Below are 13,936 nucleotides of genomic sequence, written 5' to 3' on the forward strand. Positions count from 1 at the left end.
AATAAATGTGCCTGAGTTGGGCAGCGTTACCTCATACAACCACACCATGGTGAGTTAACACTTTATACACCTGCACTTCATGTCCACAGGGCTTTCATTATAAACTGAGACTAAGATGATTTTCTCTATTAATGTTTAAACAAATCACCGATTAGTCAGTGGTCTAATTTTCAAGGGAATACACCATTTATCACCTGTCTTACCATTTTATTCCAATAACATTAAAATTATGAGGTAAGTGTTTTTCACTTGTTACCAAGGTGAGAGGAAACATGGAACTGGAACGACTGAAATGAGTTACAGAATCCATAGCACAAAATTACGCGATTCCTCCCTGCCTCCATCTATGTCTTCCCTCTGTTTAGCCACTTAATAAGGAACTCATAGAGTTATATTTAGAGAGGGAATGATTCATTTGAAGAAAGAAAGTTAACAGTTGTGGAAATCAAAGGTGGGGGTCTTGTGGTGCTGTGGGTAGCATCCCTACCTCTGAGCCAAGAAACTCTGGGTTTGAGTCCTACCCCAGGACTTGATGGCAACAGAAGGTGCATTCATAACGTGGCCAAACAGGTTGACTATCAACCTGTAAATCCTTCCAATATGCCTATGGCAGGCGGTAAGAGCGGGAGAGTCTCTGGTCAGCCATGCTTGATGCAGAGTAACGCCCTTCAAGCTATAGCCTCTGGCGATAGGCTAGCAACCTGTTCCAGGATAAACTAGCCAGGGAAACAGACATAAGCATGTGTTTTGTCTCCCTCAGGCACAACTAGGCATGGGCAGAGAAATAAAGAAGGATGAAATCAAAGGGAGTTTCTCTCACACAGACATATCGACAATATTCAGATTCAATTATGAATGTGGATAATGCCCCATAAATTTCACAAAAGAATAATTGCCAAGTCTGGACAATATTTATACTACCCTTCCATAAATTTTACAAGTTTGCCTTTCTAATCCTGGACTGTGAGCTTGGGGAGAGGTTCAGTTTTATGTACTTGGTTGAAGTAAATCCCTCCTTTGGCTCAGCATCTATTTTTCTCATGTTTCTGTGAAGCACCTTAAGATATTTGCCACGTTAAATGTGCTGTAGAAATATCAGTGAGAGCAAAACAGGTCTGTCACAGGTAACAGGTGAATCAATTTGTGATAACTTCCAAGTATGCAGAAGAAACATGATTTCCCCTTCTCTCACCCCTCATAGATTATTGGTACCAGCCTGCTTAATAATTCTGTCACTGTGTCACTTGTATGACTCATATGCCTGCCCGTGTACTTCTGCAATAGACTTGACCTTCCACAAACACTAACTCTGGCCTCTTGCATGCCTCCCACTCCTTTCACCCTCCCACTGGCAGCCTTGCCTTCGGCCATCCATCCCAACGCTCTGTAATTTCCTTCTTAAACCTCTCCCCACCTCTCTCTCGTCTTTAAGACCTTTCTTAAAATCTATCTCTTTGACCAAGCTTCTAGTCAACCCTCTCAACATCATCTTCTTTGGCTTGCTGTCAACTTTTGTTTAATATTCGTCTGTGAGGCACCTTGGGATGCTTTCCTTCATTAAAGGTACTATATAAATGCAAGCTGTTGCAGCCAGAGTAAGCTTCGTTCTACCATACACAGTTGTTAAGACATATATATAGAAGACAAACTGTTGATCAGAAGCATACATCAATGCTAGAAAAATGCTTGTTTCTCCTACTGATGTATGTCACCTACCTAACCCAGGTTGCTCTGGTAGGTGTCCAAACAGGGTCTGACAACTGAGAAATATGGATTGGACATTAAAAGAGGCCAATGAGTATACAAAATTAATGGAATTATTCCTACATTTATCAATATAATAATTCTTACATATGAGCACTAATTTTCAGTGCAGTAGTTAAATTGGATATATCTTTACACCTGTATTATAAACAAGTATAATTGCTTCAAGTTCTCCTGTCATTTCTAAATCCTCACCCTTAATGTAGAGGCCAGGAAATTGGTTGGTACCAACACAAACTGGGCATGATAATCAATCTCTGTTCCAGAACAATCCCGAGGCACACCCGATATTGGGCCTCAGGCCTCATTTACATGAGATCAGCAACCCTTGGTCATGAGGCCACTCCCCCAAACACCCTCCCCATACCCTTGACATTCTTCCCACTTAACTACTGACCACCCAACTCCCCTCCTGGCCCTCTTGCTAGCTGACATTGTGAATGGTTCGTTCTGTTCAAGCATATCATACTTCCCTTCAAAATCACTATTATAAGCTCACCCTTGGCCCATCTTCCTTACCAACTATCGCTCTACTTCCAGCCTCCCTTTCCTCTCTAAGGACTAGAAGTATTTCTTTGCTTCCCAGCTCTATGTGTATCTCTTCCACAATTCCCTGTTTAAATTCTTCCAGGTTGCTTTCCCTACTTCATTTTGCATCAAAATAGCCTAGTCATCCCTCCTTGCCCTCTCACTAATATCTGACATGGCTGACCAAACCATCCTTCTCCAATGTTCCTCTGCTGTGCAGATCCATGACACTGCCCTCACATGATTCCATGCTTACTTCAGAATGCAGCCAGAGCATTTTCTGCAAACATTTCCCTTCCCTCCTCCCCTACTGTCTGCTCTAAAGTCCCCAAGGATTTATCCTTGGTTCCTTCTTTTTCTGATGTACATTCTGACGCTAGATTATATCGTCTGCAGACATGGGATCAGCTTCCGCTCGCACACTGCTGACACCCAGCTTTTCCTCTCCACCACCTTGATTGACTCCTACCTCTGTGCTGTCAGATTGCTTGCCCAACACCTACCTAGTCATGGATGTGTTGTAAAGTCATTCCAGCTCAACATTAGGATGGCTAAGGTCATTCATTGCCTTGGGTTTTGCCCTAAATCTGTTCCCCTATCAATGACTCCATCTTCCTCCCAGCCACTATTTCAACCCACACAATTCTCAACCTTGACATGTTATTGGAATCTGGGTTGAGTTTTATTTCAGTATCTTTTCCATTACAAAGTCTATGTACTTCTGCCTTCACAATGTAGTCCATCCATGTTATACCTCCTATTCTTTCAGTTGGAAAATGTTGTATTCTAATCATGTCCTGTTTGAATGTCTCACATTTTCTGTGCATTTTCTTATCTGATGACTTTTTTCTTCAATTTTATTGAGCTAATTTCCTTGTGGGGGCAGATGGGGTGGGAAGGTAGTGGTGCAAATATCAGGCTTAAATCCATGTTCCTATTAATTTGCACATACCTCAAATCACCAATATTAATTGTATATACCAAAAGAATTACTGAATTTCAAACAGGCACTGTTGACACTTTTAACATCCGTGTTGCGCTGATTCTGTTATCACAGGGACCATTCCTAAATCCAAACAATATTGGGTGCATGGATGATTTCTAAATCCATGTTGACACACCTGTCCTAATTTCCAAAAAAAACCTCCAATTACCAAAAAAGGGTAACAGTGTCATCACTGGAGACCACATTTGCTTATTAATATCTAGCAATGGAAATAACATGCCAATTATCACACCAATAAATTCAGAAATACAATAATCTGGCTCCTGGACCTATTGTAATTTTCTTCAGGGTCGGCAGGTGGGGTGGGGAGGGGTAGCAGGGATGGGGGACGGTGGGGGAAACCAGAACCTCAGTTTGAAAACTGAATGGGTCACTATGGAGGTAAAATTAATTTAGCAAACTACACCTGTTATTCAGCCCCCAGCATAGAATTTCCATTCCCCACAGCAGGCTGCCCTTTACAGACATAGAATTATCCAATTAAAGATAATTAGTGTTGGATTAAGGTTTTATACGAGGTGTTCACTGGGGAGTGAACTAAAACTGCCAAAACTCATTTCACTTAGGATCTGTAAGAAAAGGCTGCTGCAAGACAGCTGAGAACTGAATTTGATCGATTTGGTTTGCATTCAGACTCAGTCCCAGAAGTAAAAGGGTAATGTCCTAAACCACCATTTGCACGGCTGTCGATATCAGGTCAACACCGACAAAACATTTCTGTATGGCATGAATGGCAGGATATAAAGATACTAATGATATGGATCTGTGATTATTTAGCATGGCTCAATGGCAGTACTTTCATCTCTTGAGTCATCATGGATTAAGCCCCATCACAGGATTTAAGGAAATAATCTAGGCTGTGGCTAAATGTGGTACCGAGGGAGTGCCGCGGTGTTCAAAGTGCCGTCTTTCATATAACATTAAACTGAGGCCCTACTGTCTATCGTGTGATATTAAACAGATCCAAGGCCCTATCTGTCTTTTAAGGTAAACGTAAAAGAACCCGTGGCACTATTCAAAGAAAAGCATGTGGGTTTTCCTTGCACCCTCATCAATATTTATCTCTCAACTAACACCAACAAAACAGGTTAACTGATGTAATGCTGTTTGTAGTGTTTTGCAGCACACAAGACATACTGCTTTGTGACCTTCTGAGGTTGCGAACAGTCCTATATGAGTACAACTTACTTATTTCTTTAAATAACAGACATCATCATTTTAAAGCAAAATGAATAAGGCTCACTCCTGAAGAGCGGCAGGTTTGTCGCTGACCTATCTCCCTGCCTCTTTTTCTCCTCCCTTCTGTGCTGTTACATTTAGCTGCTTCAAGGCATTATCACTGCAGTGATTACCCACCACATTTCAATACATGCATATTTTTCTTTTCACTTTATGTCCTGAATATTCACACTTGCTTCCTCACAGACTGAAGAAAGTTGACTGTTGGATATCAGACAATTTAGTATTTTAAGGGGATTTTAAAAATGTCAGTGGGCCATGTGGAGTGAGGCAGTGAGCATGATGTATTCGCAGCTTCTTCAACAATTTTGTCAGGTAAAGGTATTGTCCATTATACCACAAATCAAATAGCCCCAGTTTAGCCTGAGTTAGTTGTAGCACTGCATTTCTGTCTTGAGCTCTCTGCCTGAAGGCAGGTCTTTGGTGATTATTCACCAATGGATGGCAAAGTGCTATTATCTTTTACTACGGGTAGAATGAGAAGGCAAGCCCTGAGTCTACCTCATCCCGAGCAGGGATCAAACCCTGTGCTACTGGCTTTAATCTAATCCACATGCTAGCTGTCTAGCCAACTGAGCTAACCGGCCCCTGCCCATTACATGTATACATCAAATGGTCCCAGTAACTCTGTACTGAGTTAGATAACCTCATCTAGGGAAGTAGTTGAGGTGCTACGATGGCCTCAGCATAGCTGAATTAGACAAAAGAGCCAGGGTTTCGTTCCTGGTTCCTATCCAGTGAATCCTGATGGAAATTGCTCATATATGGATGTTAAATGGAAACAGGATTGGGCGCGAAGTCATAGCTTTTCTAGTCAAATAAAATGCTAACACCGTTGTCTAGCCTCACACGTGAAGAAAGAGCAGAGAGATTCTGCCACTTATAGGATGGAACCCCAATAAAAGCCAGGATTCCCAGAAGAGCAGAGAAAACTGGCACTGTCTCCCCCCTATACTGTGTGAAATACCCATCATTCTTTGTTAACACTCTCCCACCTCTGAAGGTATTGACTCCTTGACCGGACGTTGTTTCCCAGCCACAGTTGCTCTTGTCCAAGTGATCACTACACACAGGACAATCCATCAAGGTAGGGCATTGGAGCGTAGCGCTCAGGTGACATCCATATGTACATGCCCATTACCAACACAGAAATTTCCAACAGAATCATAAGCAGGAATCCTGACTGATTTAATTTTCTTTTCCTTCGACTAACCCAGCAGAGATGATACCAGTTGTCTCACTCTCGTATGGTCACTCTAGATGTGATCAACCAATTCAGCACAGAGCTGAAATCAAAGCTTGGATTTTTCTAATCTGTGTAGCTGAGCTAAATCACTGGATAAACTCATTGAACGATCTAGGGGCCTTTCCTTTCTCCATTTTTAACCAGCTGCATCACCCACTCATAACTGGGCTAATACACAATTCGTCAAGACTTTGATGCTTCTGTATTAATCTATGCTTTCCACTGCATCTTTCTTTTCTCTCAACCCAGTTCTGGTTTTGTCAAGTAGCTGTTACCTGTACACAGAACTGAGAAATGAGCAGCATTATTAATTCGAAACATTAAAGGTTTTGTGGGGGAACCAGGGTTATTGGGGATAAGAAAGGATTGATAATCTGTGTTTAACTGATGTTGAAGATCATCTGCACTGGCAGTATTTATGGTTCCTGCATAAGTCTGAGTGCATCCATTGGCACTGATCCAAGAATATCTCTCAATGCATATATTCAACACCCTTCATAATGCAGGCTTTAGAAGATGTACAGAGAGCACATTACAGTTAGGGATGGGTTTTTATTAAATACAGTGCTCCTATTCATAAGGGGCTATTTTAAAGAAGCCTATGTATTAAAGTTCAGTATACATCAAAGAATGAGTGAGACACCGCTGAAATCACACTAGTTGAACAAGTGATGAACTTCATTTACAGAGCTGTTCCTTAATCTCATTTTAGAATTGGCATTAGGTTCAAGGAAATCAGTTCTACAGAGCAATGTGTATAACAGAACTTAATTTCTGCACTGCATCTTGGAAAAGCAACGGCCAAGTGGAATCTTAACCCTGTGTGATGGCAGGTGGTACCTTATCCCTGAGAGTTCAATGGCAAGTGGCACTGTGTAATGTGATACTGAGCCAGTCTCTGGAGTTTGCCCCCTAAACCCCCCTGCCTCACTGTCTTCCTCCCTTCCTTTAAGACCCTCCCTTGAAAGTTGCTGCTTGGACAATGCTTTTTGATCACCTATCCCAATCTCTCCTGTTTTGGCTTGGTGTCCATTTGTCATCACTCCTCTGAGAAGCACCCTAGCATGTTTATCCATGCTACATAAATGCAAGTTATTGTCAAAAATGTAACTATTAAAGGATGAAATCACTGGCTGCCTTTTCTGAAGGGAGGTGAGAAAGAGAGAGAGCTCTCCCAATGCCCTTGTGGGTAACGACATTGGCTAAGTACTACATCATTCCGACCAGAGGCCCCAAAATTGATTCCCCGCTGTGTGCTGAATTAGATTATCTCTGCAGCAGGGACACTACAATTGACCTTCAGGGTCCATATGGTAAGCAAGAGGGAAAGATAAGCCAGAGTTCACATTCCAGATTAAAGTTCAGTAACTGCTGTGGAAATGTGCATATATAGTGAGGATAGAGTCAGTTTCACCTGTTATAACTTCCACAATCCTACAGTATGCTGACACCGGCTGGGCCAACATGTTAAGAATAGCCCCACTTCGGCAAAGGTTTGGTGTGCTGTCATGGGGTGTACACACAAGAGCCAACATCTTCAGGAATTGGGGGCGGGGGGGGGGTGGGTGGTGTTGGGGAGGAAGCTGACAAAATAACAGGAACTGGTCAAGAAAAGCCTTGCCTACAAAGTCATAGCACTACCTCACTCACAGGTGTCAGTGCATTTGGGTAGTGCCCCAGTGTATGCGACTACATTAAGTTGGCTGTTAACAATGACTGCCTTTCCTCTCCATCTAATGTAGCCATGACAGAACTCAGATGTATGAAGTTACAAATCATTGAATATTCAGGTGCAAGATGGTGCTTTTGATCTGATGAATGGCCTTTACAAGTATGAATTCTGTTCAGCTTGTCAATGACTAAACAATGTCTGTTCGTTTTGCTAAAAAATTATGATTGTAAGATGATGTGGAGATGTGAAAGGTGAAGTACATATGCTCAGTCTGCATTAAGTGAATTTTTCACAATGATCTTTTAATTTTTAAAAAATTTGTTCATGGGATGTGGGCATCGCTGGCCAGGCCAACATTTATTGCCCATCCCTAATTGCCATTGAGAAGATGGTGGTGAGTTGCCTTCTCAAACCGCTGCAGTGCCTATGGTGTAGGTACACCCACAGTGCTGTTAGGAAAGGAGTTCCAGGATTTTGACCCAGCAACAGTGAAGGAATGGCGATATATTTCCAAGACATAGTGGTGAGTGACTTTGAGGGGAACCTCCAGGTACATCTGCTGCCCTTATCCTAAGAGGTAGAGGTCGCGGGTTTGGAAAGTGCTGTCGAAGGAGCTTTGATGAGTTGCCATAGTGCATATTGTAGATGGTACACACTGCTGCTACTGAGTGTCAGTGGTGGAAGGAATGAATGCAAAAGGTGGTGGATGGGGTGCCAATCCAGCGGGCTGCTTTGTCCTGGATGGTATCCAGCTTCTTAAGTGTTGTTGGAGCTACACTCATCCAGGAAAGTGGAGAGTATTCCATCACACTCCTGACTTGTGCCTTGTAGATGATGGACAGGCTTTGGGGAGTCAGGAGGTGAGTTACTCACTTCAGGATTGCTACCCTCTCTGTGGAATTCCCAGCTTCTGGCCTGCTCTTGTAGCCACAGTATTTATATGGCTGGTCCAGTTTAGTTTCTGGTCAATGGTTATCCCTTAGGATGTTGATGGTGGGTTATTCAGCAATGGTAATGCCATTGATTGTCAAGGGGAGATGGTTAGATTCTTTCTTACTGGAGATGGTCATTGCCTGGCACTTGTGTGGTGCAAATGTTACTTGCCACTTATCAGCCCAAGCCAGAATATTGTCCAGGTCTTGCTGCATTTGGACATGGACTGCTTCAGTATCTGAGGAGTCACAAATGGTGTTGAACATCGTGCAATCATCAGCGAACATCCTCATTTCTGACCTTATGATGGAGAGAAGGTCATTGATGAAGCAGCTGAAGATGGTTGGGCCGAGGACACTACCCTGAGGAACTCCTGCGGTGATGTCCTGGGTCTGAGATGATTGACCTCCAACAACCACAATCATCTTCCTTTGTGCTAGGTATGACTCCAACCAGTGGAGTGTTTTCCCCTGATTCCCACTGACTTCAGTTTTGCTGGGCTCCTTGATGCCACACTCAGTCTAATGCTGCCTTGATGTCAAGGGCAGTCACTCTCACCTCACCTCGGGAGTTCAGCTCTTTTATCCATTTTTGGATCAAGGCTATAATGAGGTCAAAAGTTGAGTGGCAATAGATAAAATCCAGCACCATTCAATTTTGCATCGGACAGAACAAAGGGCTACAACACTGACTCTATTGGACAGAAACACGGAGCTGAAATTCAGCCTTCATCTCTTACTTCCCATCCCTAAGCATTTTTTTTATTATTCCTCTTCATTACACTCATTCGTTTCTCTTTTGCACCCACATTTACTCGCTCTTTCATGAGCTTCAAGTTTTATACAGGGAGATCTATAGAAAAGAGGCAGCATAGAGGGGCCACATGGCAAGCAACATTTCCGTGGAATCTGGGACAAATGTGTAATGGAAAGAGCAATGTCAGCCACCAACTTTCAACCATTTCACTCTTCTCTCCATGTTCAGTTGCTCCTAACCCTCTCTGTCATCACGGAAGATCTTCTTTTGACCTAACAATCAGGTCATCTCGTGTTATTACCAGTAAAGCGTTACATGTTTGAAATGCAGCATTTGTATAGTAACATGTCAATATTTCATCACTGGTTATCTGCCAGGGACAGGAGCTATAGAAACTATAGAAACGTTAGGGCACAGAAAGTGGTCACTCAGCCCACCTTGTCTGTGCCAGCTGAAAAAACTAGCCACCCATCCTAATCCCACCTTCCAGCACCCAGTCCATAGCTTCATAGGTTACAGAACTTCAGGTGCAGATCCAGTTACCTTTTAAATGAGTTGAGGGTTTCTGTCTCAGCCACCAATCCAGGCAGCAAATTCTGGACACCAGCATTTACATCTGTGAACCTGCTCATTATCTTCTCCATTATCCACATGAATGACAGAAGTATCATATTTAAAACCTAGGCTGGCACTCCAGTGCTCTACTGGGGGAGGGGGGATGCTGCACCATCGGAGGTGCTGTCTTTCAGGTCAGATATGAATCTGTGGCCCAGTCTGCTCTCTTAAGTGGATGTAAAAGATCCCGAGGCATTATCTTGAAGAAGAGCAGGAGAGTTATTCCCAATAACCTTACCAATCCTTATCCCTCAACCAGCAGCACAAAAACATATTATCTGGTCATTATTGCATTGCTGTTTTTAGACCTTGCTGTGTGCAACAATTAGCTGCCACATTTCCTATATTACAACAGTGACTACACTTCAAAAGTACTTAATTGACTGTAAAGTGCTTTGGCTTGCCCTAAGATCGTGAAAGGCATTATATAAGTGTTTCTTTCTATAGATGGCTATGTGAAAGATTGACTGATCCATTCATTCCATAAATGGGCTGGCCTAATTATAACATGTGGGTTATTGCTGAGTGTCTCAATGGCTTAGTTGGGTAAATGCACCCTTTATGCTGATACAGACTATTAAGATGCAAAGTTTGGTTACTGACTTGTACTGAATTATCTTGTCTCAGCTGGCAGAGCATTGAGCTGCTACAACTGGCATCAGTCTCTTTGGGATCAGGAGGAGAAAAAAAAACATTTTCCGTTCCTAAACAGTGATTCCTACTATACAATGAACATTCGCTGACAGCAGATGGGGTTTGATTGTGATCCTTCCATACTCCAACTGCCTACTGATGCTCACTATCTAGACTCACGTGCAGACTGACTACTTGGAAGAGGTACAAGAAGGTTGTTGGCATCAATGGAGACAAACTCTTACAGAAAAGGTGGGGTAAACATTGGTGTTAAAAAAAATCATGAAATTGGTTTCGTGATTAGAAAATTAGCTATAAACCAGTTGTTATACTTTGTATTAATAGACTCAAAATGGTGCTTTGCTTTTAACATTTTAGGTACTAAATTAGACTGAATGCTGAGATGGGCCAGGATAAGGTGAAAGTGGTCCTCTTTTCAGTCACTTATCTTTAACAGAGTGCACTGCAAGGTAGGGCATGTACATTGTCAGACCTATCAAAAACACTGGCCTTCCTTTATCTCGATACTTAAAGCTTTGGACTGTTCATTGTTGTTGTGTAATGACACATCTCCAATACAGTACTAGACACTGTAAAGGCTGACTCAGTTAAACATAAGCAGTTCCTGAATACCACTCCCCATGAAGGCTAACAGCAGGAATGTGCAGTTCACTTTCTCTCATTGCTGACCTCAACTCATCACTTTAAGATTAACATAAGCCTGTGAGGGCAGCAGTAATCAGTATTATTTGTGCATAAGTGATGAACATTAAATCTGAATCTGCAGTTAAAAACAAGTTGTACTTGATACCTTGTTGCTTGGAGGAACAAGAGGCCATTCAGCTCCTTGAGACTGTTCTGCCATTTATATCATGGCTGATCTGCACTATGCTAAATGTTAGCTGATCTCAACTTGGGCACGACAGTTGGGTTTAGTTAGCATCCTTGGCATTACACTTGGAGCAGGAGGAAATCTAAAATCGGCCAGACTTCCTACTTATCAATGCTGTCTAGTGACCCCTGCTGGAATATGTGGATATAGGATGGATTCACTGTTCGGCTTGATTGTGACACCCACCCTCTATTAACCCACTGGGTGATCATGCGAACAACAACCCCTGGGTAATATAGCAGTGAACTATCCTTTAGATAACAGCATCCTTGTAAGAGTCATCATCTCAGGTGGGGGTAGGGAGAGAAAATTAAGTAAAGGGGAAACTTGAACCTCTTTGCAAGTGACATAAGAGACATAAGGTTTTGGCAAGTCAGTTCATTTTGCTTCAAAAGAGAAAAAAATATTCAGGGCTTCTGTAGTTTAATAGGACATGTCTTACCATGTATGCTAGCCTCTTACCAATCATTCAAACTACACAGCTACACAATAAACCAGCAAACAAAAAAGTAGTTGTGTCAAAAGTTAAACATTTCTAAATCTGTAAGAAAAGCTTTAAATGTTCTACATATCTTGCCAGTTTTAAAAAGGGTGCTGTTGCTTAAAAAGAGAGATTAAAAAACTAAACTGGTCATGTCAAAACTCCGTAATTAAGAAGTCTGCATAAAGGAAATCTGATTCAAATCAGTAGTGGTGGAACCTGGGGCGAGAAAGACTGCCACCTTGTGCTTGCCCGTGAGTTATTCAATCTTGGTAGTGGAAAAGGGAGGTGGGAACACACACACACAGGATGATTGATCAGGACGCTGAACCAAGTATGTGTGTCCTGCCAGGTACAAAGTCTATGCTGTATACATTAAGACTACTGGTCTCAAAAAACACTTCGGATCTAACAATCAACTTTCTCTGGACACCTCATAAAATAATGACTAACTTTGCTGCATGCATGCAAAAAATACATATACTGACCTAAATCTAATAATGGAAATCTAAATGCACTGTCGCCGCTGAGCATAACCCAATCCTTAAGAAGATCCCAGGTGATGCTGTTAAATAGTATCTATTGTCAGAGGAACATGTGGGTAAATATATTTGATTAAAGCTGCACTCAAGGGACAGGACCTAAAGCCAGTTTTCGTTGATTCCTTACCCCATACTCAAGGCTATTCCTTGCCAACATCTGCTAAACTTTCTGCTCCATCAGCAAATTATTAACAATACAGACGAGTCTAATAGTCTAATTTACATCTGCATCTATAAAGAAACCGTGAGACTGGGGGAATACCCTTCATGATGTCCAAAAGCGACTCGGATCTAATGACATCTGCAGCCCATAATTCAAATCCCCTTGCAGTTCCTTCCAATACGATAGACATGCAGAAAATATTCCAGCGATTAAGGTCTTGTGCCTCAACTCATCACAAAGCATTTCAAATCCCAAACCATTAACTTTTCTCTCTCTCCCTGTTTCAATGTAATGGTCGCCTAAAGTGAAACTTACCCTCGTTGGCTGGGTAAGTCCTGGCGGCATCGCTGCTGAGGATGAAGTGAAGTGTGTGCAGCAAGGGATAAATCCATCGGTGGAGAGCCATTTTAGGCCGCTAGAGTCTGCATCCCTCCTTTAAAGTTACCGAGCAGGAATAGAGAGAGAGATGGGAACCGAGAGGCTGCGGAAGGAAGCACCAACAACTCTGTCAATCAGACAGCAAACAGCGCTGCCTCACTCAGCCACCACCTTAAAGAGGCAGCATCCTCCCTCCTCCCCCCCGCCCCAGCAACGCTTTAAGATCCACGTTAGCATTACAGTGATGTTCATATTGTATAAGCGTGGTCATATGCATTGAAGGAGAAGAGAGAGAGAGAGAGAGAATAGGACATATCGATACGGTGTTGAGCAGAAACACGGGCAGACCTGCTGGGCGAATGGCTTGTGTAAATTCGATGTAATTCTCTATATTTGCCTTGTTAACTCAATGGCAGTTTATTTAATAAATCTAAACCCTAATTTCCAGTGGCATGTTTTGTTTCCATATGCCTACACTCTGTAGCTGGAACAACCATATTCGTCATTGCACAAACTTTACAATAACTTCAACAAAAAAAAACATGCCTTTTACATTTAAGCACTGGCTTCTTTTTGTGAAAGGATTTTTTTTTTGAACATATTGAAGAAGTGACTTTACAAAGGTTGTATTTTATATTCTACAAGAGAATGTCATTCGGGACTAACGTGACAGCTTGTTAAAGAGGCACGTTCTCCAATTCGAATATATCAACCAGATTTTATTTTTGTTTCAAATGAGCTTCAGGACGATTGCGATGCCCTCGTTTTGCATGTGTGAGGTTCCCCATTCTGACTGACTTGTAACTCTTCTGCTCAAAGCTGTCCGACCGTGTTAAGCTAATGAACTCCAGTACTAGACTCCGCCGACTGGCGACAACCCTTAAAGGCGCATCTACACTGCAAATATTCATTCTTAAAGCAGCCCGGTAGAGTTTTTTGTCCGGAAAATCGATTAACTTATCATGGCATCCTTAAAGTCAATCTCTGTAATAAGTCGAATTGCATCTCCGTAAAAACGACAGCACTGTTTAATATTAAATTAAAGGTAGGCTTTGTGTATAAGAATTTGTCCTTCCACATCCCAAGAA

At 42.2% G+C, this 13,936-nt stretch overlaps 1 protein-coding gene across 2 annotated transcripts in view; it reads right to left on the bottom strand.

Moving 5' to 3' along the window:
* LOC144693693 (ephrin type-A receptor 3-like) overlaps window positions 1–12,975 on the bottom strand; it is a 408,573-nt gene extending 395,598 nt beyond the window's left edge. For both annotated transcript variants that reach the window (XM_078563602.1, XM_078563601.1), the window contains exon 1: window positions 12,786–12,975. In XM_078563602.1, the coding sequence (XP_078419728.1) occupies window positions 12,786–12,876 (91 nt within the window). In that variant the 5' untranslated portion in view covers window positions 12,877–12,975. The remainder of the gene's footprint in view (window positions 1–12,785) is intronic.
* Window positions 12,976–13,936: the final 961 nt, after the last annotated feature.

This window comes from Cetorhinus maximus, chromosome 19 (assembly GCF_964194155.1).
Source record: "Cetorhinus maximus chromosome 19, sCetMax3.hap1.1, whole genome shotgun sequence".
NCBI lineage: Eukaryota > Metazoa > Chordata > Chondrichthyes > Lamniformes > Cetorhinidae > Cetorhinus > Cetorhinus maximus.